This window comes from Mercenaria mercenaria, chromosome 13 (genome assembly GCF_021730395.1).
Source record: "Mercenaria mercenaria strain notata chromosome 13, MADL_Memer_1, whole genome shotgun sequence".
In the NCBI taxonomy this organism is placed as follows: domain Eukaryota; kingdom Metazoa; phylum Mollusca; class Bivalvia; order Venerida; family Veneridae; genus Mercenaria; species Mercenaria mercenaria.
In genome coordinates, this window is record NC_069373.1 from 46,380,181 (window position 1) to 46,406,265 (window position 26,085).

Here is a 26,085-nt window from a genome sequence, read left to right on the forward strand (position 1 = left end):
TTGTATTACATATGACTGTAAAATATATGGTTTACAATTTAGTTCAGTCTATCCTAATGATTAAGTATGTGTAAATAAATATACAGTGCTCAATCCACTTTAAAGCTACCACCACTGCAGTTAAATAAGAATCCAGCCCGCCCAATCGGACTGACACGTACTTGAACAGTAATTGTGTCCCAATCGCAGTGCTGCTTTAAACATTATTATAATCTTCTTTACAAAAGAGGATAAGAGAGTATACAGTGGTCCAGTGGTATCACTGCCTGACTACAAAACCAGGTGTCGTGAGTTCGAAACCGACACCCCGACCCCAATCGCTCCCTCAACTAAAATTACTATCATTGTTACTAGAGTCCCGTGTGTACGGGTGCTTTACACATGGCACACTAAAGTACCAGGGGAGCTTCTCAAATTTATAATATCTGCTATACCTTGCACTATCCTCCTACTATCATTTCTAACAACTTTCTGAACTAAAGTACCAGGGAAGCTTCTCAAATTTATAATATCTGCTATACCTTGCACTATCCTCCTACTATCATTTCTAACAACTTTCTGAATGAGTCGACCGTATAGGTTACCATTGGCATTTATTAGTAAGATAGGTTTACAGACAAATCCAGAGGCCAGTTGTTCGAAACTTTAACTGGCCGTTAAACTTACCGTCGGTTATTAGTCTTGGTGGCGCATGGTGTTTTAATTTTTCTGTTAAGATTTTTAGCGTTCATAATCCTTAACTCATACATTTGTTTCTCTGAGTCATATGCTTTTAAATGTCGAAATACAACCCTAAAACTTAATCGACCGTTAGCTTAATCGCCTGTTAAAGTTTAGAGCTTCTGGGAGTCTAAGAGCAGAGTCAGTGGTCCAGCGGTAACACTGTCTGATTATGGAGCCAGGTATCGAGAGTTAAAGGCCCCATTCCTCAATCTAATATTAGTAACATTTAGGATAAGTGTCCCGTGTATGGGTGCTTTAGACCTGGCACGCTAAAGAACCACTGCAGTGACTTCTGTCAACCAATTAAGAAAAGCTTTCCTACTAACAGAAAAAAAAACAATAGGGCATTGACACAGGAGTGATTCAAATAAACATGAACTTTTCTTCACAATAAAGTCAGATCAATTAAAAGATTTTAATACATTGTATGCTAAAGCTTGTCAGTGTTATACGTTTTTAACTTTAAGTGTTCTAGTTTTTAAAACCTTAACATTTCATTTAAGATTTGTTTGATAGAACCTATATTTCATCTATAGTGGTGTCACGCACTTTAAGTGTCAAAATCTATTTCAAAACAGTCACCTTGAGAATGTCAAAAGTATAAATTTAAATTTCCATTTCAAAGGGTATGAATAAATCATTGAGAGGTTGTTCACATTATCATAAAAATCATATTTTTTTTTTCGTAGTTACGTACTTCTTATTAACAGATGATCCAGGGTGGAAATATACATTTCTTTCGATTAGACATTTTTGCAGACAACAGACTTTAGCTGCGAAAACTTTTTATTTAGTACACTTAAGGACTTTAAAAAGTTTTAAATCTTGCAGCATGTAAACATTTAGATATTCACTTATTTTTATTTTTTAGTATTCATTAAATCTGATCGAGCGTGGTAGTTTATTTTGGTTTATTTTGTGATACCTGAAGCATGACAACGGCAATTGCAGCCTGTGCACGTGTAGCCCGTGTTGTAACTAAAGTTCTACAAAATTCACTGCTTGCATTCACAAAAAAAATATATAAATATGAGCCGTGCCATGAGAAAACCAACATAGTGGGTTTGCGACCAGCATGGATCCAGACCAGCCTGCGCATCCGCGAAGTCTGGTCAGGATCCATGCTGTTCGCTTTCAAAGTTCTTTTGCAATTACAGAAACTTTTAGCGAACAGCATGGATCCTGATCAGACTGGTCTGGATCCATGCTGGTCGCAAACCCACTATGTTGGTTTTCTCATGGCGCGGCTCAATTATAAATATCACGATTGCAATCAAATGTACAACCATTTTCTTTCAAAATGTCCCATCTTTTTTTTACACTAAAGGTCTGTTCATATAAATATGCAAAAATTAAAAACTATTTCGTGTAAATTCAACTTCAGTAAGATCGTATAATCATGCAAAATAACAATTACGAAATTTGGATTTTGTGAAGAAAAAAAGGTTCACAAGAACAAATTAATTTATTGCAAAATTTTTAAAAAATGCAAGTTGATGTTAATTTAACTGCAATAAAATCGTACAATCGGACCAACAATAATAATTGACGGGTTAGCTGTTTTGAGAGTGTCATACTAAATAGCCAAAAATATTTCAAATTGTTGAAACCGTAATAAATTTCTCGCTCTCGGGTAAAATTTCAGTGGGCGGACAAACAAGCACAATGCTCGACTGTAATTTTTTTTACAATACAAAACATTTGATAAAGAGACAATTTCCTCATTTACAAAATCACGATTCGCAGTCAGCGATTTCAAAATAGTATTCAAACAATTGCAAAATCCCTTTCGAATATTTGAACAGTAAGATATAATTTAGATTACCATAATCATAAATTCAGGTAAACAAGTCCATAAATTCATAAAACATTATCATTTTGTAATTACACGTGCACTTGACATATTTTCCAGATACTGATATTGGTGGTAATTATAGAGTGGCACAAAGTGTCTCTCATCAGTTCTCAGTACTTTTATCAAACACTTCGCCCAACTGTTTCTCGTGTACATAATAGGGTTATTATAACATTAGCCCGATCTGGGATGCTGTATTCGGCTCGAGTGGATTTTTGCGAGATCGGATCTCACAAGGCGCAGCAAGCAAACCCTTTTATTATATACCTCTACATTTTTGTTTGTTGTTTTGTTATTGAACGAAATCTTCAATATTTATCGATATTAAAATGGAACTAAAGTGAAGTTTTTATGTGCGCTGTTAATTGAACTGTGTCAGGTTATGCATATTAATGAAGGTAGTCCGGCAGCATACACTACGGAAGGTACAATTTAAAAGATATAATACGTATTTTTTCTGCCTGTTCATATTCAATTGTGAAATACAAGCCGATTTTTTTACAGAATTTATATATTAGGTATAATTTTACAATGAAACGTTTTACTGTCTTCGGCGCACATTATTTCATGAAAATCCGTCAAGTAATAAGGAAAATGTAGGCAAAATGCTAACCTCAATCGAGACGTGTTTACTTTATGTACGGTATCCAACAGTCACATGGGTTGGCCACCCTATACACACAGCTTTAGTTTGTTTGGAAGTGGTTGATCAGAATTTGATATACTTCAGAAATATATAAATCGAATGAAAAGAACGCTAATATTTTGATATACGTGCAAGGCCAGTATCCGTTTGATTTATCACAGGAAACCTACTTTCAAGTGTTCATATCGTCGGCGTTGCTATCAACATAATTTCGGGTTGCTAGTTCGAATCCTTACTGTTGCAGTGGTCAATACACCTGTAGTGTCAGATCGCTGTTAGAAGTGAGAGAAATCATCCACCAATAGGCAATGTAAGAACATGTTTACGATGACCCGACAGAAGAGTGGAATAAATACATTCAAAACGGACCAGAGTATTTCAATTTTAGTCTTTTATTATTATTATTATTATTATTATTATTATTATTATCATCATCATCACTATTATTATCTTAACACTTTATGGTTATATCTGTGTTTTTGTAGATGAATATTGAAACAAACAATTTTTAAGCTTAAGGCTTATGCCTCGGTCACAAGACCGTACGATGTCCATACGGTTTTATAAAATCGTACGAGTCCACCAATTTTAGAACCCTTAAGCTCTCTGTACAATCGAAGTGTCTAGTCATAGTACCTACGGACCCCGTACGTTCTTCAGAGGATTCAATCGTAGGATATCCGTACGGACAAGTCGTGCGTAGCTTGCAATGAGCCCGGCCGTACTTCGTTCTGTGCTCGTGGGTCCGTTCGACGCTCGCATGACACCCGAAGGATGTCCAAGGAAGTCAAACGGACATCGCGCGTTCTCTGCACGGTGTCCTTAATATCGTACAGACATCGTACGTTGACCGTGCGAGTCCCCTGCGGTAGTCGTGCGAGCATCGAAATTCCGCGCAGTTTTCCAAATTCGCACGGACATCGTACGGTGCCCGTACAAGCTCTTCCTGGGCCCGTGCAGTTCCCGTAATTCAACGTAGTACCTTGTACCTATCCCTACTTATTCGCGTCCTGTATTGTTTTGTTTGTTTCCTGTTTCTCACCACGTACTGCTCCGTAGTTATACACCCACAGACTAATCCTATCCGCACCGTACCTCAACGCACGGACATATCCGTCTGTGTGACTGTAGCTTAAACCAGTATAGTAGTCGCAATTTGACTGCGATGGTTGACCTTAGGCTGATTATTCATATCGATTATTTCATTATAGAAATCAAGGGTGCTTAGGGTAGCCGTGTATATTTATATGGAATTAGTTTGTATACAGTGCAGTATCAAAGTATATATACTTACATTTTATCAGTTAAAACTTTCCAGTACACTAATCTATATTTATACAAATCTATATTTCCTTTTTCTCGTGCAGCTCTTGTTTACGTACACTCCTTTTCAATAATAGGTTGTGCCTTATTATAATGCAAAGGTCAACCATCGGGATCAAGCTGCGTCCATTATACAAGTACAGCATAACATGCTTTATCAATACAAAAAGAACGGCAATGGCGTTCCATATGAAATGGTTAGGCGAATTCTATGTGTTTACGTAAAATGGCGTGATGTGCACCGATCACTACCGCTTTAATTACATCCAATAAAGGATTACTCGTAACTTGATTATTTTTTAAATGTAAAACATACCGGTATTCAGTTGGTAAAATTCTTTTTTTTAAAAACATACAATTCAATCATTTACGGTCATAACCAAACTATGTTCGCCAGGGTTCAGCTGTCGAGTGATGGGGATGCTGTGAGCGTATGGGGAGGGGCAAAGCGGGGAGTAGAATAGCTAGGATCAACAAATGCTGCATAGTTTTAGATAGGTGATACTCCTGTAAAGATAACATTTTTTTACATAAATCCCTTTTACTTGTACATTTATTTTACTACAATTACATTGTTATCACAGTTGAAAATTTCAAAAGAATCGATATAGAAAATAAACTACGAAATAATTTTGTAAATATTCTTAACGCCTTCAAAACGCAAATTCTTTTTAACTTTGAGAACTGCATATGCTGATGTTCTGGTATTAAAGGAGAAATTGAGCCGCACCATGAGAAAACCAACATAGTGCATTTGCGACTAGCATGGGATCCATACTGTTCGCTAACGGTTTCTCTAATTGCAATAGGCTTTGAAAGTGAACAGTATGGATCCTGACCAGACTGCGCGGATGGTTGAAAAATGTTTCGTTGACTGAAGCATTGCACTTTCTCCGTCCGTCCATCTGTCATTCCGAACACACGATTGATACCTTACGTGGTATGAGGTGTGGCGTAGGACAATAGAAATCCTTTATATTCATTCCGTAACCAAATAAGTATTTTGTTCCTTAAGTCATTCTATCGTTTTCAAACAATGTGGAATGACCACCAAAGGTATCAAATGTGAGGGCGTCCGTCCGTTTATCCGTATGCACATTCGTTCCCGGTCTTTAACTGATGTCTTTAACATATGTTTATTCTCCTGTTAAAATATCTTTGAAAACGTTATCATAGGTTGTAAATCAAATACAGCTCTTCAACCTGAGTCAAAATCTAGGTCTCCATCAAACATCCAGTTACTAAGTCGAGAAATGTAATATGATAAAAAAAAAACATTAAATAAAATCGAATTGATTAAATTTGAAACGATTTCTCACAGTAAATCGCTCTCCGTATGTCATACTTTTTAAACTAGCTTGAATTTCAACAAGTTTAACAACCTAAGCATAAAATATGACATTACAATTTCAGACTGAGTCAAAATCTATCTTATTCTTTTGAAAATCATCCAGCGTGGCATAACTATATAAGACGGTCTTATACGCCGATGCGCAGATTGCCCGGCGACTTCCACCCTGATTTCATTTTTGATAATCTGTACTTGAAGTAAAAAAAAAAGCTCCGAGAATGCGGTGCGCGATATTTTTGTGCCTTTGTGTGCTGATATTCGTTAGCCTGAGTGAGGCAAGGAGTTTTAACAGAGAGTCAGCCTCTATGAAGGTATGAGTTTTTTACTTTTACTTTATTTTAAACGTAAAATGAATTTGTTGTTTTATGTATTACCTGTTACAGCGGTGTATTATTCTTTTTTCGATTTTTCCCCCCAAACTTGATATAGAATCTACATATATTTTTGTGGTTATATTAATTAAATTACTGTCAGCCAGACTAAATTTACCATTTGGAAATGTTTTTATTCAAATTATTTTGTAGAACATTCATGCATTTCGATAACATACTATTATTACTAATAAGGTCGTTGAAAAGACTCCTTCGAAGCACAGAATGCAACGATGTAACATAATAGCAGACTCGGTTCAAGAGGTGCAACACACCCCACGCCACTCAATCACCGGCTTCAGCGGAATTCTATATATAGTATAAATGAATGTTCTCCGTGATATACGTCATGATCCCTATCCCACCTGCTTAGCTTAATAGGAAGAGCGCAGGTGTACGGATTTTGGGGTCGCGAGGTCGATCCCCCAGGCGCTGCTTATATTGATTTTATAAAAGACATTGTGTCTTGCATCATTTGTCCTCCATCTCTGATTTATATGGGGAAGTTGGCAGTTATCTGCGGAGAACAGGTTTGTACTGGTACAGAATCCAGGAACATTGGTTAGGTTAACTGCCCGTCGTTACATAACTGAAATACTGTTACAAAACCCAAAGCAAACAAATCAAACAAATCTCCGTGAACCCAAAAGAAAAAAATATAACAACACTGGGCCCACGTACGGGGAATATGCTGTTATGATATTTAATAAAATCTACTCAGGTTGTTCATTTGATATTTTTTTACACTTGTTGGGTTTAACGCTACCACACAATTATAGGCCATATGGCGACTTTCCAGCTTTGATGGTGAAGAAAGACCCCAAATGCCCCTCCGTGCATTATTTTATCACGAGCGGGCACCTGGGTAGAGCTACCGACTTGTGCGTGGTGTTAGTTCGAGTAGCGGGTTCCTGTGGTGGGTGTCAAGTGATTTGAAGTCAGCAACCTAAACCACTCGGCCATGGAGCCGCCCCCTTCCCCCCCCCCCCCCCCCCCCACCTTTTACATTTGATTGCCATATTTTGATAACAATAAAAAGCGTCATGAGATCAACTCTTGTTTTTGTCACGCGCCCAAAATAAACCAAATATATACCTACAAAAAAGTAGTTTTGTCCGATTTGATTACTGCGTTTCGATATTTTTGCTACTTCTTCAGTCAGTTTAACGATTTTATAGTGATACTGATATTGCATTTTTTTTTTACTTCGGCTACTGCTTCAGCTACAGCCATTTTTACGATATTCCTACTGCTACTGCTACTATCAACTTCATATTTTGCTGCTGCTACTGCTGCTATTACTACTGCCAGTTTCGAATGTTTGCTACTGCTACTGCTTTTGTTACTAATTTTTACCCCTTTCTGCTGCTGCTACTGTCAATGCCACATTTTTAACCCCCGCCTAAGGCAGAAAGCTATTGTTTTGGCGTTGTCTGACCGGATGTTCGTCCGTCCATTCGAAATGGGAATTACTTATAATTCAAAAAGTATATAAGCTAGAATTACCAAATATCATATGATTATGAATTAGCACACAACCTTTGCTCACACATTTGATTCCCCTCGACCAAGCAAAGCAGAGGTATTCTCCTTGATTTGTTCGAAAATAAAAGAGAAAATACTTATAATAATTCAAAACGTATTTCTGTTAGAATCGCCAATTATCATAAAATCATTAATTAGCACATGACCTTTGCTCACATAATCTATTATCCCCCTTGACACAGTAAAAGCAGATTCTTTCCTCATGATTTGGTTGAAAATTAAAAATGTTTATAATTCAAAAAGTATTTTGATTTGCACATGATGTTTGCTTAAATACAGTATTATCCCCCTGCCCAGTAAAAGGATAGAATACTATACAGATATAGATCACTATCTGGCAGCGATGCGTCCGTGTCTTTCATCAGAATCTCTTCAGTAATTGCAGTTATTGCTCTTTAATTGTTTTAAAATTCATAAGCTTCCAAAACACAAAGTAATTCCTTGATGGATCTTCATGAAACTGATAAACCACTATAGATCATAATTTTTCCCTTTGATTTTGTAATAAAAGAAACGAAAAACCATTAAACGGTCCTTTTGTACATAACTTGTGAATATTTGGAAATAAAATATCTTTCAAAATATACTCCCCTCATTCACAAAGCAACTTATTGGCGGGATATATAAATCTACTAAATTGCTTGTTTCTACTACTGCTACTGCTACAGCTGATTTCAGGACTTTTCTACTACCACTCATGCTGCAATTTGTTCATCTACTGCTGCTGTTAATTCTATATTTTTCTGCTGCTACTGCTTGTGCCATTTCATATTTTTGCTGCTGCTATTGCTATCACCAGTTTCATGATTTCCTTACCGCTACTGCTGCAGCTTATTCTTCCACTGCTACTGCTGCTACTTATACTGCCAGTTACACATTTTGGCTACTGCACAGTTCGGATTATCGCTACTGCTACTGCTAATGTCAATTTCACATTTTGGTTACCGCAAACTTCGGATTATCGCTACAGCTACTACTGCTACTGCTACTGTCAATTTCACATTTTGGCTACTGCAAATTTCGGATATTTGCTACTGCTACTCCTACTTGCCAATTTCATACTGTTCCTATTGTTGTGTTTGCTGCTGCTGCTTCTGCCAGTTTCACAATCTTCTGTTTCTACTGCTTACTCTCTTACAGCTACTACAAATTTCAAATTTTTGCTACTGCTACTGCTACTGCTAATGCTTCTGCTAACTTCGCGCTTTTTCTACTGCTACTGCTACTCATGCTACTGCCAATTGTACGCTTTTTTGATATTGCTACTTCTACAGCTAGTTTCCAGTTTTTGCTACTCCTGCTGCTGCTGCTACTGTTACTGCCAAGTTCACATTTTCTTATATTTTTATTGCTCAATGCTACTGCTAACTTCCTATGAATAGTCATCATTCCAGCAAGTAACTTGTTTGTTGTTTCCTTCGACAGACTGGCATTTTGTTTAAAGTCATTATTCAAGCAAGTATATCGTGCTACAGCCCTGTTACCCTGCTAGATAATTGTCAGTTTTTCCCTGTAACAGACTTGTGTTTGGTCTGAAATCATTATTCCAGTAAGTTACCCGTCTAACAAGAAGGTAATTTCCTTCAAAATAATTACATTTTGTCTAAAGTCATTATTCCAGCAAGTATATCATTCTAGAGTCTATTTAGTTAATTCCCTGAGACGGGCTGATTTTCCAAAGTCATTTTTTCAAGCAAGTGTATTATGCTTGTTTCTTGTCAGTTGTTACCCACTGATGGGCTGACATTTTGTCTAAAGTAATTTCCAGCATATCATGCTAGATTCTGCTTAATAGTCAATTCCCGTGGACAGACTGACATATTGTATAAAGTCATTTTTCAAGCAAGTATATGATGCTAGATAATTGTCAGCTGATTCCACTAAATAAGAGACATTTTGTTCGAAAGCATTATTACAGCGAGAAAACCTTTCGTTGTCTGTTTGTGCCCCGTGGTAGACTGACAATTTGTCTAAATTCTTAATTGCAGGACTATGCTGGATAGTCGTCAGATCGTTATGAAAGTTGTCGGTTTGTTCCCAGTGACGGAATGGCATTTTGTCTTTATTCGTAATTTGAGGACTATGTTAGATAGCGCTGTCAGAATGTTCTCGATAGACTGATCGTTGATATTTCCTCATAAACCATTATTGTAGCACGTATGTTACGCTGGAGAGTTGTCTTCAACGGAATGAGCTCGATATCAATGCGTGCAATAACTGAACCACATTTCAAACTAACTTTTAAGACATTATTTGTATCTTTTTACAGGATCGATTTTTGTCTAAATTCGCATCAAGGCATACAGTATTTGACAAGAAAACTAAAGTGCCTGAGGAAAATGAAGGAGGAGAAGTGAAAGGTAAGTCAGTCAGGAGATTTGTTTACAACCAAAACAAAAATTTAAACTAGTTACTCGCTAGCAAATGATTTTCAGATCAAAACTTTTAAACTCAGTACTTTGTTTTTAGTGTTTATTAGTTGTTTTTTTTTCGCAAAATCGTTCTAAATCAGCAATAATAAATTGGCATGCCCCTTTTGTAAAACATGATATTAAACGCACTTGATTTGTTTTACAATCACTTTGTGCTTTAAAAGGATTGATGTGATTTCGAATGCGAAAACTCCTGTTTGCATTTTACTGAAGATTTTGTTTTTGTTTATGTAAGATGTTACTATGTTGAAACTTTAAGGTTCATTTCTGATAGTTTTTCGTTTGGTGCATGTACTAGACTAACTGTAAGGACATTTTTCTGTACGGTATTTGTGTTAATTTTTATGTATACCAGGCATATTCTGACTTCAGGCATATGTAGTAACCACAGGCATCAGACCAGATAGAAGTCAAAAACAATGTACATGTTGTTACTCTACCCCTGTGTATACTATAAGAACTATGGTCATAAACGGGAAAATCTACTAACACATTTCAGTCGTGTATTTTCACTTGAAACGCACAGTTTGGTAAATGGGTATTATGGATATTGAACAAGTGGTGCACCAGTCACATTGTCTCAATATTTCATATCGCAGAGACACTCCGCAAATTGTATGCTTTCACCTACGTTACAAGAAGAACTTCCCTTATGATCTGGACGTCACGGCTGTGTGCACATGTAAGGTGAACAGTAAACAAATAAGAACAAAATGTAAAATACTCACAGTTATATATAATGAATGAACGGCATCTTAAAACTGATCTTGATTTAGAAATCTTTCAGTAATGCACATTTGTACTTTTTTATTTTATTCACATTGCACATTTATGTTGCATATACACATTCTAGCGATCATGTGTAGATAAACATTTACATATCTGCCGATCAGAATATTTTTGTTATCTGGACAGGAACTACCTTAGGGAAATTCGTCCAAGTTTTTTCTGTAAAGCTGATGAAAATATAAAGTACGCGGAGTGTCTCTGTGATAAGAAATATGAAGACAAGATGGTAAATAAAATATGCATAGTACCCATTTACCGAACTGCGCGTTGTGGGTGAGAATGCGAAATTGAAACGGGTTAGTACTCGAATTTTCCCGCTCGTGATCATGGTTCTTATGGTTTACCTAGGGGTATGGTATGACATGCCCAGTTTCTTTCTGGTTCGTTGCCACTGATAGTAACCTACTGGGAGTGTATTTGTTTCAAACATAACCGATCGTCGCGCGTGTAAATGTGTATACCAGGGCCATTTCTATTGGACGAGTCACAGTTGATAGAACACTTTTTCCCCTTACGCGGAATACTTACCTGATGAGAACAAAAAAGTACTGGTAAGGAAAGCAGGTAAAAGAAAGCATTGGGTAATCAGAAATGAAATACGAGTGCCCAATAAGCAGGCTGTATTTTGAAAAGAAAGACGTATGTTTTTGTTGTCGTAACTTATTCAGTCCAAAATGTTATCTTTTCATTACCTAATGATGATTTAAAAAGACAAAGTCTTTTCATTTCCATTCCCTGGGCAACAGACGTTTCAAGATACCGCCATCATTTTCAACCAACTTCATGTGTATGTAAATTAATTAAGACACATTTTGTTTTAAACATTTTTCAGTAAAATATTTGATCAAATTTGTAACACTATTTCCCGCTGCGCTAAATACCATGCCGACGTGATGTCAACATAATATCATTGCGATGTTTAAAGTATTGTTAGTCATATTAGAATAATGCATATATCTACACTTTACTATACTGTTGGATAAACCATGTTGTTTTAGATATACAATGTTGTTAGATATTCGACGTCGCATTAAAAATCCGCGTTTGCAAGAAGTCACGGCGTGCCTTAAATATTTATTGGCTAGACTAGACCTGTCTCGTAACAATGGCTCATTTCTGACATTTCTCTCTGACATGTTGGCAAGTATAAAGAGCGCCAACCCAGCAACACGTCAAAGCGGCAAATAAATGCGCCAATCGTCAGGAGTGCTAATAACCACTTAAAGCTAGTCATTGCTGTTTAATGAGCCTATATATTGATGCATGAAAAAAACACCGATGTTGTGCACGCTTTATCATTATATACTTTGCTGTAGTAGTAAACTTGCACAGGACCCATGAAAATAACAGGGAGCGTTAATAGCACGCTGCAGGTTTGGGATGTCGACTATGTTCATGTATACCGAAAAGCAATGGTGTGCAATACGTTTTTGAACGTATGTTATCACTATGGATACGTTCTCATGCCAATAAAGACATGTCATTTCCATGTAATAACCGTATAATAGCATCTGTTTTAAATTCGCAGTCACACTTCAAAATAAATCATTTCGAATATCTTTAATCTGCAGTTTCTCGAGTACCTTGTTGGTGTTAGTGGCTTGTTTTAGTGGCGTTCGAAATCTTTTTTTTTTTTTTTCAAGTATTATATGTCCTTTTCATGTATTGCGGACACTGTGAGATTTAAAATTTAATATATGTTTCATCAATTTCTTTAGTGAAACCGTTTAATCGAGGTGTTTGATTCGTAAAAAAGTAGTTTCTCTTATACTTATCGTAGATGTCCTTCCTATTTATTTAAGAGAATTTTCTTCATATTCCAGATGGCGTCATTAAAACGGCAACCCTTGACGGTAAGTAACAGCTCTCTCTCTCTCCCCCCCCCCCCCCCCCCCCCCCCCTCTCTCTCTCTCTCTCTCTCTCTCTTCTCTCTCTCTCTCTCTCTCTCTCTCTCTCTCTCCGCCAGTGTATAAAATAAGTTTAATGAAAGAACACAAGAACACTTTAGATGTCTGTGTTTGCTGTGTTACTCTGGTCAGCGCTCTTGAGCCAATATGGTATTCTTTTTTCAGACCTTTGTGATTAAACGAGGAAAGTCGATTCATTGAATCTAATGGCTTCAAACGTATTTGAAACTTGACGTTCTCTTGAGATATTTTTCTAACAGAAAACATGTGTTTTTCGTAGAACAATCACTAAATGAATTTTCCGATCATTAAACGTTAAATTGCCATTATGTCACTTCTACGCAACAAGATAATCTGAAAGTCTTATAAGATTTAAAACAAAAAGAAAACAACATGCAATCAATCATTTCAAAAGTTTTTTCTGTTACTATCATATTTGTTATATTAATGTGTATAATAAATGGTATCAATTGACGTTTATGCCCTTATTCAGATAAAATGCACTGCCGAACCATCTGAACCTCTTCATCAAATAGCCCTGGCATCCTGCAACTTTAACCAGGGCAATAAATTAATCGTTGAATGATAAGGTGAACGTGAAATACAATGTGATGTTTATAGTGTATACACCAATTGAATGATAGAATTGCCGTATAATACAGTCTGACGTGTATAGTGTGTACACTCATTGAATGATATGGTGACCGTATAATGCAGTCGAACGTTTATAGTGTATATATTGAATAATGATGCCTATGCGTCAGATTTTATCAATAATGTCATACAGTGTAATTTGTCAGATAGACATTTGAGTTGTTAGTAGTCGCCACATCCGTTGCTAGCAACCATACTCATATATGTACTTCTTTATATGTGTTAAGTGACAGTCAGGGTCAAGCCATCTAGCTGGCGACCCGCACTTAATAATGGAGCCGTGTCAATTTGAAAAAAATACAAACCTTTAAATAAATGATCGAATAAAATTAATAAGAATTATAATAAATGTTCTGTAATTACGAATGTATATCGGGTTGTTGGTTTAAAAAATACAAGTACGTGTGTCGTCATGGTTATGGGTCAATGTCACTGTCTGTAAGTGTTGCATATCATTATGTAAATATAGCAACACTTCCTGGTTGGTCGTACTGTGTCTGTTTCCCTGTCTGTCTGCATCTCCAATAATACGGTGACTGTATAATACAGCCGGAATTTAATAGTGTATATTACACTCATTGAATGAAACAATGACTGTATCATAGAGTCGAAACGTTTATAGCATATACATTGTACACTCATTCTAGCATACAACTGCTGTTATTGTCATTTTTCGGGGGTGTTTTAACAGGAGAGAAAACGTGTGTTAACAGAGAGCTTCTCGCGCTCACGTGCTGTTATAACACCTTTTTACATATGCGCGTTCCGTGGCAAAGCGTAAACGTAGTACGGCCCAAAAACGGATAATTCAAAGGAAATGACGTCAAGGTGTATAACAACATAGACTTTACCGCGCATTTCATGGAAATATAATGACGTTGCGAGACAATATATTCATTTACCTGTTTTGTACGCGTTTTATGCAAGAATAGCGTTGTCGCATGTTCTTTTCTATAACATCTACAGAATCCCTCGGGAATATTACAAGAAAATTAATTGCCGTCGCTGAGTTTCGAACCCATATGGCAAATAATCTGTTGAAACAATATCCTTTACCTCATTATTTTCGCTACTTTTTAAATTCTAGATGCTTTATTGTATTTTATGACTATTCAAAAGATGGGTTGATCTCGTAAATGAGCGAATCTATATGATGGCATAATGTAACTTTTTGAAATTGTACACAATTATCAACAAAATATTGTTCAGTATAGCATACATATACTCGTTGAATAATATAATGACCGTATAGTATAGTCGGGTGTTGCATTTGTTTCTATGATATATTAATTATCTTTTCATCTTTTTTATTAGTTTTAGCATATGCCGTCGGGTGTATGTTGGACGAGCCGATGTGGCAGGCAGTTCCTAAAAAGGCGTGGGAAGCATTTGAAAAAAGAATTCAAGGAGGTGACCAGTGTGAATGGTCTACATACTGGGGTATGTTTCGGAAAAAATGCAAAACTCATATATATGATGTTTTTGCCGTTATATACCTCGCCATTTGAAGTTTGTATAACTATAAGGCAAAAATGTCTTGCCGATATTTCAGTACTTTTATCTCAAGTTTTCAAATACAAATGCTGTCATATTTAATGGAAAGTGATGATATGGAAAAAAAGTCAATTGCTTTGACAATTCGGAAAATAGAAAATGCCTGCGATCGCTTGCATACAAATAATATTTAGTATGTAAAAAACGTTTTGAATTAATTTAAGCTAATAATATGCAATTTACAAATGTGAAAGTTTATATTGGTAGCCGTTTCCGTTTGTTCACTAAATATTTATTTATTTATATATTTATTAGTTTTACTTTATTTGAAACAAATCTAATTTCGAATGTCAGTCTGTTTTAAAATGTTTATTCAGGTAATGAATACTACCACTGTCTTGAGACGATTGTTGCTGTACATTACTATGTAAAAGGCAATGTAAGTTATTTTCGATTGTAGCTTGAGTTTAGAATTAATTATACCTTATGGCACTTTGTAATTAGTATAATAAGAAATGACGACGTCAGCCTTAAATGTCATTGATTTTGTTCTATAGAAAAGATAACTTTATTATGCTTTTTACGATGTTCAGTTTAGGTAAACGAAGGTAAGTTGGAGTAGCGCGAAGTTACAATGGCGAAGTGCGATTAGCGCTTCAGGTGTCATGGTACTTACCTAAACGCTTGGTCATCTTACCTTCGCACTTCATGTTTTGCGTGTCCCTTAATAAACACGAAGAAAGTGCCCTCGCGCTTCACCAACGCGTCTTCATGCTTCGCCATTGTAGCTTCGCGCTTCACCAACGCGTCTTCATGCTTTGTCACTGTAGCTTCGCTTCACAAACGCGTCTTCATGCCTCGCCATTGAAGCCTCGCGCTTCACCAACGCGTCTTCATGCTTCGCCATCGTAGCTACGCGCTTCACCAACGCTTCTTCATTCTTCGCCTTTGTAGATTCACGCTTCACCAACGTGCCTTCATTCTTCGCCATTGTAGCCTTGCGAATCACCAACGCATCCTCATTCTTTGCCACTGTAGCTTCGCGCTTCACGAACGCATCTTCATTTTTTTGCCATTGTAGCTTCGCGCTTTACCAATGCAACTTCATTCTTCGCCATTGTAGCTTCGCGCTTCACAAAACGTGTTTGCATGCTTTGTCACTGTAGCTTTGCTTCACAAGCGCATCTTCATGTCTCGCCATTGTAGCCTCGCGCTTTGAAGACGCGTTGGTGAAGCGCGAAGGCACAATGGCGAAGCATGAAGACGCGTTTGTTAAGCGCGAGGCGACAATGGCGAAGCATGAAGACGCGTTGGTGTAGGGCGAAGCTACAATGGCGAAGCATGAAGACGTGTTGGTGAAGCGCGAAGCGACAATGGCGAAGCATGAAGACACGTTTTGTGAAGCGCGAAGCTACAATGGCGAAGCATGAAGACGCGTTGGTGAAGCGTGAAGCTACAATGGCGAAGCATGAAGACGCGTTCGTGAAGCGCGTAGCGACAATTGCGAACCATGAAGACACGTTTTGTGAAGCGCGAAGCTACAATGGCGAAGCCTGAAGACGCGTTGGTGAAGCGCGAAGCTACAATGGTGAAGAATGAAGACGCATTGGTGAAGCGCGAAGCTACAATGGCAAAGAATGAAGACGCGTTGGTGAAGCGCGAAGCTACAATGGCGAGGCATTAAGACGCGTTTGTGAAGCGAAGCTACGGTGACAAAGCATGAAGACGCGTTGGTGAAGCGCGAAGCTACGATGGCGAAGAATGAAGACGCGTTGTGAAGCGTGTGAAAGCACAATGGCGAAGAATGAAGACGCGTTGTTGAAGCGCGAGGCTACAATGGCGAGGCATGAAGACGCGTTTGTGAAGCGAAGCTACAGTGACAAAGCATTGGGTCAGATCCAATGCAGTGGGTCATTTTTCAGTAAATAAGAAGTCTCAGCTACAAACTCTGGTTTTCATATAATACTCGTTCGGATCTTAGTAGTGGACCTTTAATGAAAATATATAAATAGAAACGTCGTTCTTCCCTCTACTACAACTGTAAATATCAAAAAACTGTCTGTCTTTCCTATATCAAATGACGGCGACTTGAAGACGCACACTATCACGCTTCCGGCCAGCGTCGTGATCTGTTCGACGGCGTCAGTTACGTGGCCTATCCTGATGGTGCTCTAGATACGTCTGGTGTGATCTCACTTCTTCTCATAGTAGGCACAAGAACATTGTAAACAGCGTTCGTGACTCTTTGGCCATTGGTTGAAAATGATATCCCGATAGTACTCTGCCGGGTACTGGCGTATCAATGCGTTTGCAGCCGTCTCCTTCACGCACCTGTTTCTCAATATAATAAATTTACGATAAATGTTAGAAATTAGCGACAGTTGACGTTCAGAGTGTGTCAATAATTACACAAGAAAATAAAAAAAGGACAAAAAGAGCAGACTTTTACTCGTGATACTCCCTGCAGGATTGCTTCTCAAATTAATTTGTTCTTCACGTAGCCTCATGTAGCTCCATGTAATCATAACTTTCTTCTTTGAAATGTCATGGTAGTTAGATTCTTTTTCTTTTCTTACTCAGCCTACTGAAAGAGAGCAGCTAGACGGTGTTTTCAGAATGTTCACAGAAGCAATCAAATGTAAGTAAAACACAGAGGCGAAGATAATGTCATTCATCTCCCTAAATCTGATCTTTTTAATATCTGTTATTTATATACATTTGTATATAGTACATTAAATATAAATAACACACGCCAAGTAGGGTGATATGGTATATTATTATGACAAAAAAGTAATTACACCCGAGGTGTCATTTGTTTCTGGGAGGCTGACAAGTGACAATATTACGTATCACCAAAGCAGGCCCCAGAATTTGTTGGGTTTTTTTACCTCATTTCATTCATATAAAACCATTTCAGTAACACCGAAAATAAGTTCTGTTCTACACAAGAGAAATAAACTTAAGTTTTCTGTTATGAAGGTTATCAAATGTAGCGTTGCAAATGTGGTACGTTAAATACCACTGTATATTTTCGCTTATAAGACGCATTATTATAAGTCATATTTCCAGTTCAAAGAGCATCTTATAAGCGTGTATACAATGAAATTAAAAGAAAAAGAAACCCAAGATTGTATGTCGGTTGTCTTATAAGCGAGTGCGACTTATAAGCGAAAAAATACGGTAAGTTCTTTAGCTGACTGTTGTACAATGTCTTTGCTCAACGCAATTTGATGACTTTTGTATTCGATCTCCACGCTCTAACGTGACTGCATTATTGAATGATATATGCACTTTTAAACCAGTTGAATGCACTATTTCATACATTTTAGGTGCAGAAATGGAACATCTTGGTGAAGCGCTGAAGGATTCACCACAGGGTATGTCATAATTTACTTTCATATGTTTACTTTCAATAAATAGGCATGAACTAAAATGTATACCACGTTAGGCATGCATCTCTGTGCTCAACGTTTGTTGATGTAGAACTAGGTGTTAGACATGCTATAAAGAACCACCAGATTGTAACTTCTCTATCTTAAATAGATTAGCATTTATCCATATCTAATGTAAATTTAAGTTGCTAAAATATATTGGGATGTCGCATTTTGTTTTGTTTGGTCAAACCTGCACAGTTTGTTTGCAAATGGTTACTTTTAACCTGCAATGGTGGATGAAAGAAACATATTAAACTGGTATGTAAAAAGTGTCTATAAACGCATATTTTTATTTGTAATGAAGCTGTGTTTCGAATTAAAATACATGAACAAATTTGATTGGTAATCTTTTTATTGACAATTTCGGCTGGTGTTAAGTTAGCGGTAAAGCAGTATGAGCAGTAATACTGCCTGTTTTGCGTGCTTGTAGTAACAGCAGTATTAGTGCTATGCCACTGTAGACAATGGTTACAGTGTTCCTATGATGGCAAAAGTATTTCTGCTCATACTGAAAACAATGGTAACAGTGTTCCTGATCATACTGTAAACAATGGTAATAGTATTCCTGCTCATATTGTAAACAATGGTAACAATATTCCCGCTCATACTGTAGACAATGGTTACAGTGTTCCTATGATGGCAAAAGTATTTCTGCTCATACTGACAACAATGGTAACTGTGTTCCTGCTCATACTGTAAACAATGGTTACAGTATTCCTTCTCATAGTGTAACAATGGTAACAAAATACCCGCTCATACTGTAGGCAATTGTTACAGTGTTTCCACAATGGTAACAGTGTTTCTGCTCATACTGTAGTAAATGGTAACAGTGTTCCTGTTCATACTGTAAACAATGTTAATAGTATTCCTGCTCATATTGTAAACAATGGTAATAATATTCCTGCTCAAACTGTACACAATGGTAACAGTGTTCCTGCTCATATTGTAAACAATGATAACAATATTCCAGCTTACATTGTAGACAATAGTTGCAGTATTCCTGCTCATACTGTAGACAATAGTTACAGTATTACCGCTCATACTGTAGACAATGGTTACAGTGTTCCAACAATTGTAACAATGTTGCTGCACATACTGTAAACAATTGTAACAGTGTTCCTGCTCATACAGTAAAAATGGTAACAGTATTCATGCTCATACTGTAAACAATGGTTACAGTGTTCCAACAATTGTAACAATGTTGCTGCACATACTGTAAACAATGTAACAGTGTTCCTGCTCATACAGTAAAAATGGTAACAGTATTCATGCTCATACTGTAGACAATGGTTACAGTGTTCCAACAATTGTAACAATGTTGCTGCACATACTGTAAACAATTGTAACAGTGTTCCTGCTCATACAGTAAAATTGGTAACAGTATTCATGCTCATACTGTAAACAATGGTTACAGTGTTCCAACAATTGTAACAATGTTGCTGCACATACTGTAAACAATTGTAACAGTGTTCCTGCTCATACAGTAAAAATGGTAACAGTATTCATGCTCATACTGTAAACAATGGTTACAATGTTCCAACAATTGTAACAATGTTGCTGCACATACTGTAAACAATTGTAACAGTGTTCCTGCTCATACAGTAAAAATGGTAACAGTATTCATGCTCATACTGTAAACAATGGTAACAATATTCTTGCTCATACTGTTGACAATGGTAAGTGTTCCCACAATGCAAAAGTATTCCCGCTCATACTGTAAACAATGTTAACAGTCTTCCTGCTCACACTGTAGAAAATAAAATGGTAACAGTATTCCTGCTCTTACTTCTGAATACCGGACCTTCTAAAAACCGGAAATTACTGAGATTGGTCGATTTTCTCTGTTCTGAATTTTCTATTTGTATTTTCAATTAAGACAATACTTTCAAATACCGAAACTTCCAACATACACCGAAAGACGATTTTTAAAAAATGACTTGTTTCAGCACAGTTTTTTTTTCCGAAAACCGTAGTAGATTTTTTTTTCGAATGCAAATCTATATTTACAGGGATTTCATTGTTTATCTATTAGCGGTGGTTGATTATATTGACACGAATTGAAATCACAACATGTCAATCAAAGGATCGATTTTGATAATTAGATAATGTAATGATCTTTCGTCAAAGAAATGATATCAAACATCTGAAAGGAATTTTATTTCTAGTTGCAGTAACTTTAACAGCGAGCATTTAATTAAGAAATTAAAAAGCCCGAGTGAAGATTTAACTTCGGACAATGGGTTGATTTCATAATTGGTCAGATACTTTCTTAAACTGTTCGAACTTCAAATTTAGATGTAGGTATGAAAACAAAATGAGTAAACCTTTTAAAATCACGGCATTCTACGAAATCTTCATCACTTTTATAATTAAAACGACTAAGACAACATAGAAACATCGTAAAACAGTGTGCTGCCTTTACAGGACAAAATAAACAAGTAATTTGCTATATGAACTTGCTCTAAATTATGGTATGCAGCTGTATTTGTCGAAGTCACTCCTAGCTTCCAAATTTCCAAAAACCGGACTTTTCTTCTGGTCCCGAAGGTGTGCGGTTTTCGGAAGTTATAATGTACCTGCTTTTACCGAAAACAATGGTAGCAGTATTCTTTCTTTAACTGAAAAAGATGGCAGCAGTATTCCGTCTCTAACTGCACATACATAAGTAGCTGTATTTTACACAGTATATAAACGAACTGAACCCCAACCGGATCTTGCGAGCAGATTTCACGATCCGATTGACGAAAATATGTGGGACTATCTAAATAATTAAGAACAACTTGTTGCAATGATGCTGAGGCGGTATGTAATCGATTGTATCATATCAAGAAATACTTTAACTTTCCGGATAAATACATTTTTGACCAGCTTTCGTCCTATAATTGCCGATAAAACGCTGTACTCTTCTCAACGTGTTTCGTTTATTTCAACACTCGCCGATTACACAGGGAATTTTATGCATAAAATCGTTTATCTATACCAGTACTCGTGTTTGAGGTGTTGTTTAAATGTATTTCCTTCACTTAACCGGCGACATAAACCTACCAGGACATGTGCGTTATGTAGAAAATTATGGAAAGTAAACACGGCGACTGTTTGAATACTGAACCCGTCTTGCAAATATCAATCTAATGATCTTTACCTCACTTGAGAGTTCACTAGACAATATCTTGCGAGTCACGTAGGAGGATTTCCATTGCCTTTGTATCCACAATTTGTCTTTTATCGTTCCGAATGTAAAATTACTGTGTCCACAACAATTATATGGCGCATCTAAAGTTGTTTTCTGGTACTATATGTACTCTTAGTAATGTTAAGCATTTAGCTGCACATAGAATGACTGGTTTTTGCCTAAACGCATCCCTACCTGGAAATGAAAATATTTACATGAAGCTGGTAATTGATTATGGAAAGAGAAATTACATCTTGATACGATATAATAACTACTAGTAACATGTCTCCTCTGAATTTGCAACCATTGTTCTTTTGTATTTTAGCTCGGCGATTCAACGAATAGTCTAAGCTATTCTACTCGCGTGTTCATGCATTGTCGTTGGTGTTGACGTCAGCGTAATGCTTTGCTTAATATTTTGCATGAAACTTTATATCTCCAAGAAAACTGAAGGTATTTGGTTGAATCTTCGCACATGTCTTCGGGGCCAACAGTATGTTGCCATCAAGGCCCATAACTTTGACCAGCATTTGACTGATCCCCTTTCTACATAGAAATGCTGGTTTAAGTTTTGCGTGCCACTTCATGTCTTCAGTACTGCTGAAGATAATTCGTTGAAACGGTTGAAGGGCAGTGTCATATCACCAAGACACATAACTGTGTCAAGCATATTTACTGAATTATTCCCCCCCCCCCCCCCTTTTTTGCAGTTATGACATATTTATCCGAGGTTTGCTTACAGGTTCATATATTAAATACTACTGCAGGCATTTGCTTAAAAATCCCATATGTCTTCAGGGTCAGTGGAAATTTTCATACCATCACGGTCCATAACTCTGTCAAGCAATTTTACCGGATTATATCCTCTTGTTTGACAAAAAAAGTATTGGCTCAAGGTTTGATGCAAGTGTCCAGTACTACTACAGGCTGAATTCCAAATAAATGTAGATCTTTCGAAAGCAAAGATATCAAACAAAGTACAGAAAATAACAGACTCGGTTTTATTGTGTTTGTTCATGGGCAGTAATGAAATATGCAACACTGCCCATGCAACTTTACACTTATCTGCGAGGTCAATGGACCTTTTTAGCCCCATAAAGCTATCCCTAGTTTTCGGCCTATAAACTGTAGATCGAATGGCTGATATTATACAATAGTGCGTTTTTATTGCCCAGACGGGGCGGAGCTTCATGCCAGTCTGATGCATTATTGTGCAGGGTAATGTAGTATGTTCGGTAACTTCTGGAGTTTCGGATCGTAAAATCATAAACTTACAGTAGCCGTTACTGCATGATGCTCTTGCATTGTAAAATATATTCTGTGATTATGAACTACATGAAAAAACGATAGGAAAATACCACTGGATTAAGTCTTTCGTTAGAAAGAAACGTACAAAATCTTTGAAAATACTCCCAAGACATGGTACAAACAGATCGTGTAAACTCGCAAGTGAGGTTCAGAATCACCGGCAAGAAACGTACAGTAAGCCTATTTGACACCCTGGCTTTAAATCTTGTTTTTATGTTCAAAATCGTTCGTTCATATAACAAATAACCATAATACCTTTTGTTATTAATTAATTGCAGCGGTACAAACTCAAAACTCCGTGTTCAACCAATCTAAACTTGATAAAACCCAGTTTTCTTTCGTGTGTAGTGCTGATCTCGTTCTAGCCTGCGGCGAGTTTCATGAATTTTATTGTCTTAATGCTTAAAATGATAATGTTGCGTATCTTAGGTCAACAATAAAATTTGTTGGCTACAACATACATACAGATTGACTTACTTACCATTCAACAGTATCGTCATGAACACGAATTTTTTACTCAACTGTCACGACGCAAAATGGTTGATACTGAAATCCGCTCGCAAGATCCGGTTGGGGTTCAGTTCGTTTATATACTGTGTTTTAGCTATTACTGAAAACAATGCAAACGGGTATCAGTACTGCTGCTCGCACTACAAACAATGATTAAAGTATTTCTGCTCTTACTACAAACTGTTATTACAGTATTTCTGCTCTTACGTCATGTATGGTTGCAGTATACCTGCTCTTACGTCATGTATGGTTGCGGTATACCTGCTCTTACGTCATGTATGGTTGCAGTATATCTGCTCTTACGTCATGTATGGTTGCAGTATATCTGCTCTTACGTCATGTATGGTTGCAGTATATCTGCTCTTACGTCATGTATGGTTGCAGTATACCAGCTCTTACGTCATGTATGGTTGCAGTATATCTGCTCTTACGTCATGTATGGTTGCAGTGTACCTGCTCTTACGTCATGTATGGTTGCAGTATACCTGCTCTTACGTCATATATCGTTGCAGTATACCTGCTCTTACGTCATGTATGGTTGCAGTATATCTGCTCTTACGTCATGTATGGTTGCAGTATATCTGCTCTTACGTCATGTATGGTTGCAGTATACCTGCTCTTACACCAAACAGTGGTAGCAGTATTCTTTCTCTTACTCCAAACAACGTTTTCAGTATTCTTCTTTTACTCTAAGCAACGGTAGCAGTATTCTTTCTCTTACTCAAAGCAATGGTAGCAGTATTCTTACTCTAACTGAAGGAAATGGTAGCAGAATTCCTGGTTTCACTGCAAGCAATGGAAGCTGTTTTCTTTCTCTACCTGAAAACAATGGTAGCAGTATTCCTGGTCTCACTGCAAACAAAGGTAGCGGTATTCTTTCTCTAACTGAAAACAATGGTATGGTAGCAGTATTCATGGTTTCACTGCAAACAAAGGTAGCGGCATTCTTTCTCTAACTGAAAACAATGGTAGCAGAATTCCTGGTCTAACTGCAAACAAAGGCAGCAGTATTCTTTCTCTAACTGAAAACAATGGTAGCAGAATTCCTGGTCTAACTGCAAACAAAGGTAGCAGTATTCTTTCTCTAACTGAAAACAGTGGTAGCAATAATCCTAGTCTCACTGCAAACAAAGGCAGTTGTATTCTTTCTCTAACTGAAAACAATGGTAGCAGAATTCCTGGTCTAACTGCAAACAAAGGTAGCAGTATTCTTTCTCTAACTGAAAACAATGGTAGCAGTACTCCTGGTCTTACTGCAAATAATGGTAGCGGTATTCTTTCTCTAACTGAAAACAATGGTAGCAATATTCCTGTCCTCAATGCAAACAAAGGTAGCAGTATTCTTTCTCTAACTGAAAACAATGGTAGAAGTATTCCTGGTCTTACTGCAAGTAATGGTAGCGGTATTCTTTCTTTAATTGAAAACAATGGTAGCAATATTCCTGGTCTCCCTGCAAACAAATGTAGCGGTATTCTTTCTCTAACTGAAAACAATGGTAGCAGAATTCCTGGTCTCACTGCAAACAAAGGCAGTTGTATTCTTTCTCTAACTGAAAACAATGGTAGCAGTACTCCTGGTCTTACTGCAAATAATGGTAGCGGTATTCTTTCTCTAACTGAAAACAATGGTAGCAGAATTCCTGGTCTAACTGCAAACAAAGGTAGCGGTATTCTTTCTCTAACTGAAAACAATGGTAGCAATATTCCTGTCCTTAATGCAAACAAAGGTAGCAGTATTCTTTCTCTAACTGAAAACAATGGTAGAAGTATTCCTGGTCTTACTGCAAGTAATGGTAGCGGTATTCTTTCTTTAATTGAAAACAATGGTAGCAATATTCCTGGTCTCCCTGCAAACAAATGTAGCGGTATTCTTTCTCTAACTGAAAACAATGGTAGCAATATTCCTGTCCTTAATGCAAACAAAGGTAGCAGTATTCTTTCTCTAACTGAAAACAATGGTAGCAGTATTCCTGGTCTTACTGCAAGTAATGGTAGCGGTATTCTTTCTTTAATTGAAAACAATGGTAGCAATATTCCTGGTCTCCCTGCAAACAAAGGTAGCGGTATTCTTTCTCTAACTGAAAACAATGGTAGCAGAATTCCTGGTCTCACTGCAAACAAAGGTAGCAGTATTCTTTCTCTAACTGAAAACAATGGTAGCAGTATTCCTGGTCTTACTGCAAGTAATGGTAGCGGTATTCTTTCTCTAACTGAAAACAGTGGTAGCAATAATCCTAGTCTCACTGCAAACAAAGGCAGTTGTATTCTTTCTCTAACTGAAAACAATGGTAGCAGTACTCCTGGTCTTACTGCAAATAATGGTAGCGGTATTCTTTCTCTAACTGAAAACAATGGTAGAAGTATTCCTGGTCTTACTGCAAGTAATGGTAGCGTTATTCTTTCTTTAATTGAAAACAATGGTAGCAATATTCCTGGTCTCCCTGCAAACAAATGTAGCGGTATTCTTTCTCTAACTGAAAACAATGGTAGCAATATTCCTGTCCTTAATGCTAACAAAGGTAGCAGTATTCTTTCTCTAACTGAAAACAATGGTAGAAGTATTCCTGGTCT

General features: G+C 37.1%; 1 protein-coding gene across 1 annotated transcript in view; it reads left to right on the forward strand.

Moving 5' to 3' along the window:
- The first annotated feature begins 6,020 nt into the window (after positions 1-6,020).
- LOC123529291 (uncharacterized) overlaps positions 6,021-26,085 on the forward strand; it is a 29,033-nt gene continuing 8,968 nt past the window's right edge. Inside the window, exons 1-7 of the mRNA XM_053520869.1 lie at positions 6,021-6,209; positions 10,084-10,174; positions 12,859-12,888; positions 14,911-15,036; positions 15,468-15,529; positions 17,671-17,728; positions 18,420-18,467. Of these exons, the coding sequence (XP_053376844.1) occupies positions 6,117-6,209; positions 10,084-10,174; positions 12,859-12,888; positions 14,911-15,036; positions 15,468-15,529; positions 17,671-17,728; positions 18,420-18,467 (508 nt within the window). The 5' untranslated portion in view covers positions 6,021-6,116. The remainder of the gene's footprint in view (positions 6,210-10,083; positions 10,175-12,858; positions 12,889-14,910; positions 15,037-15,467; positions 15,530-17,670; positions 17,729-18,419; positions 18,468-26,085) is intronic.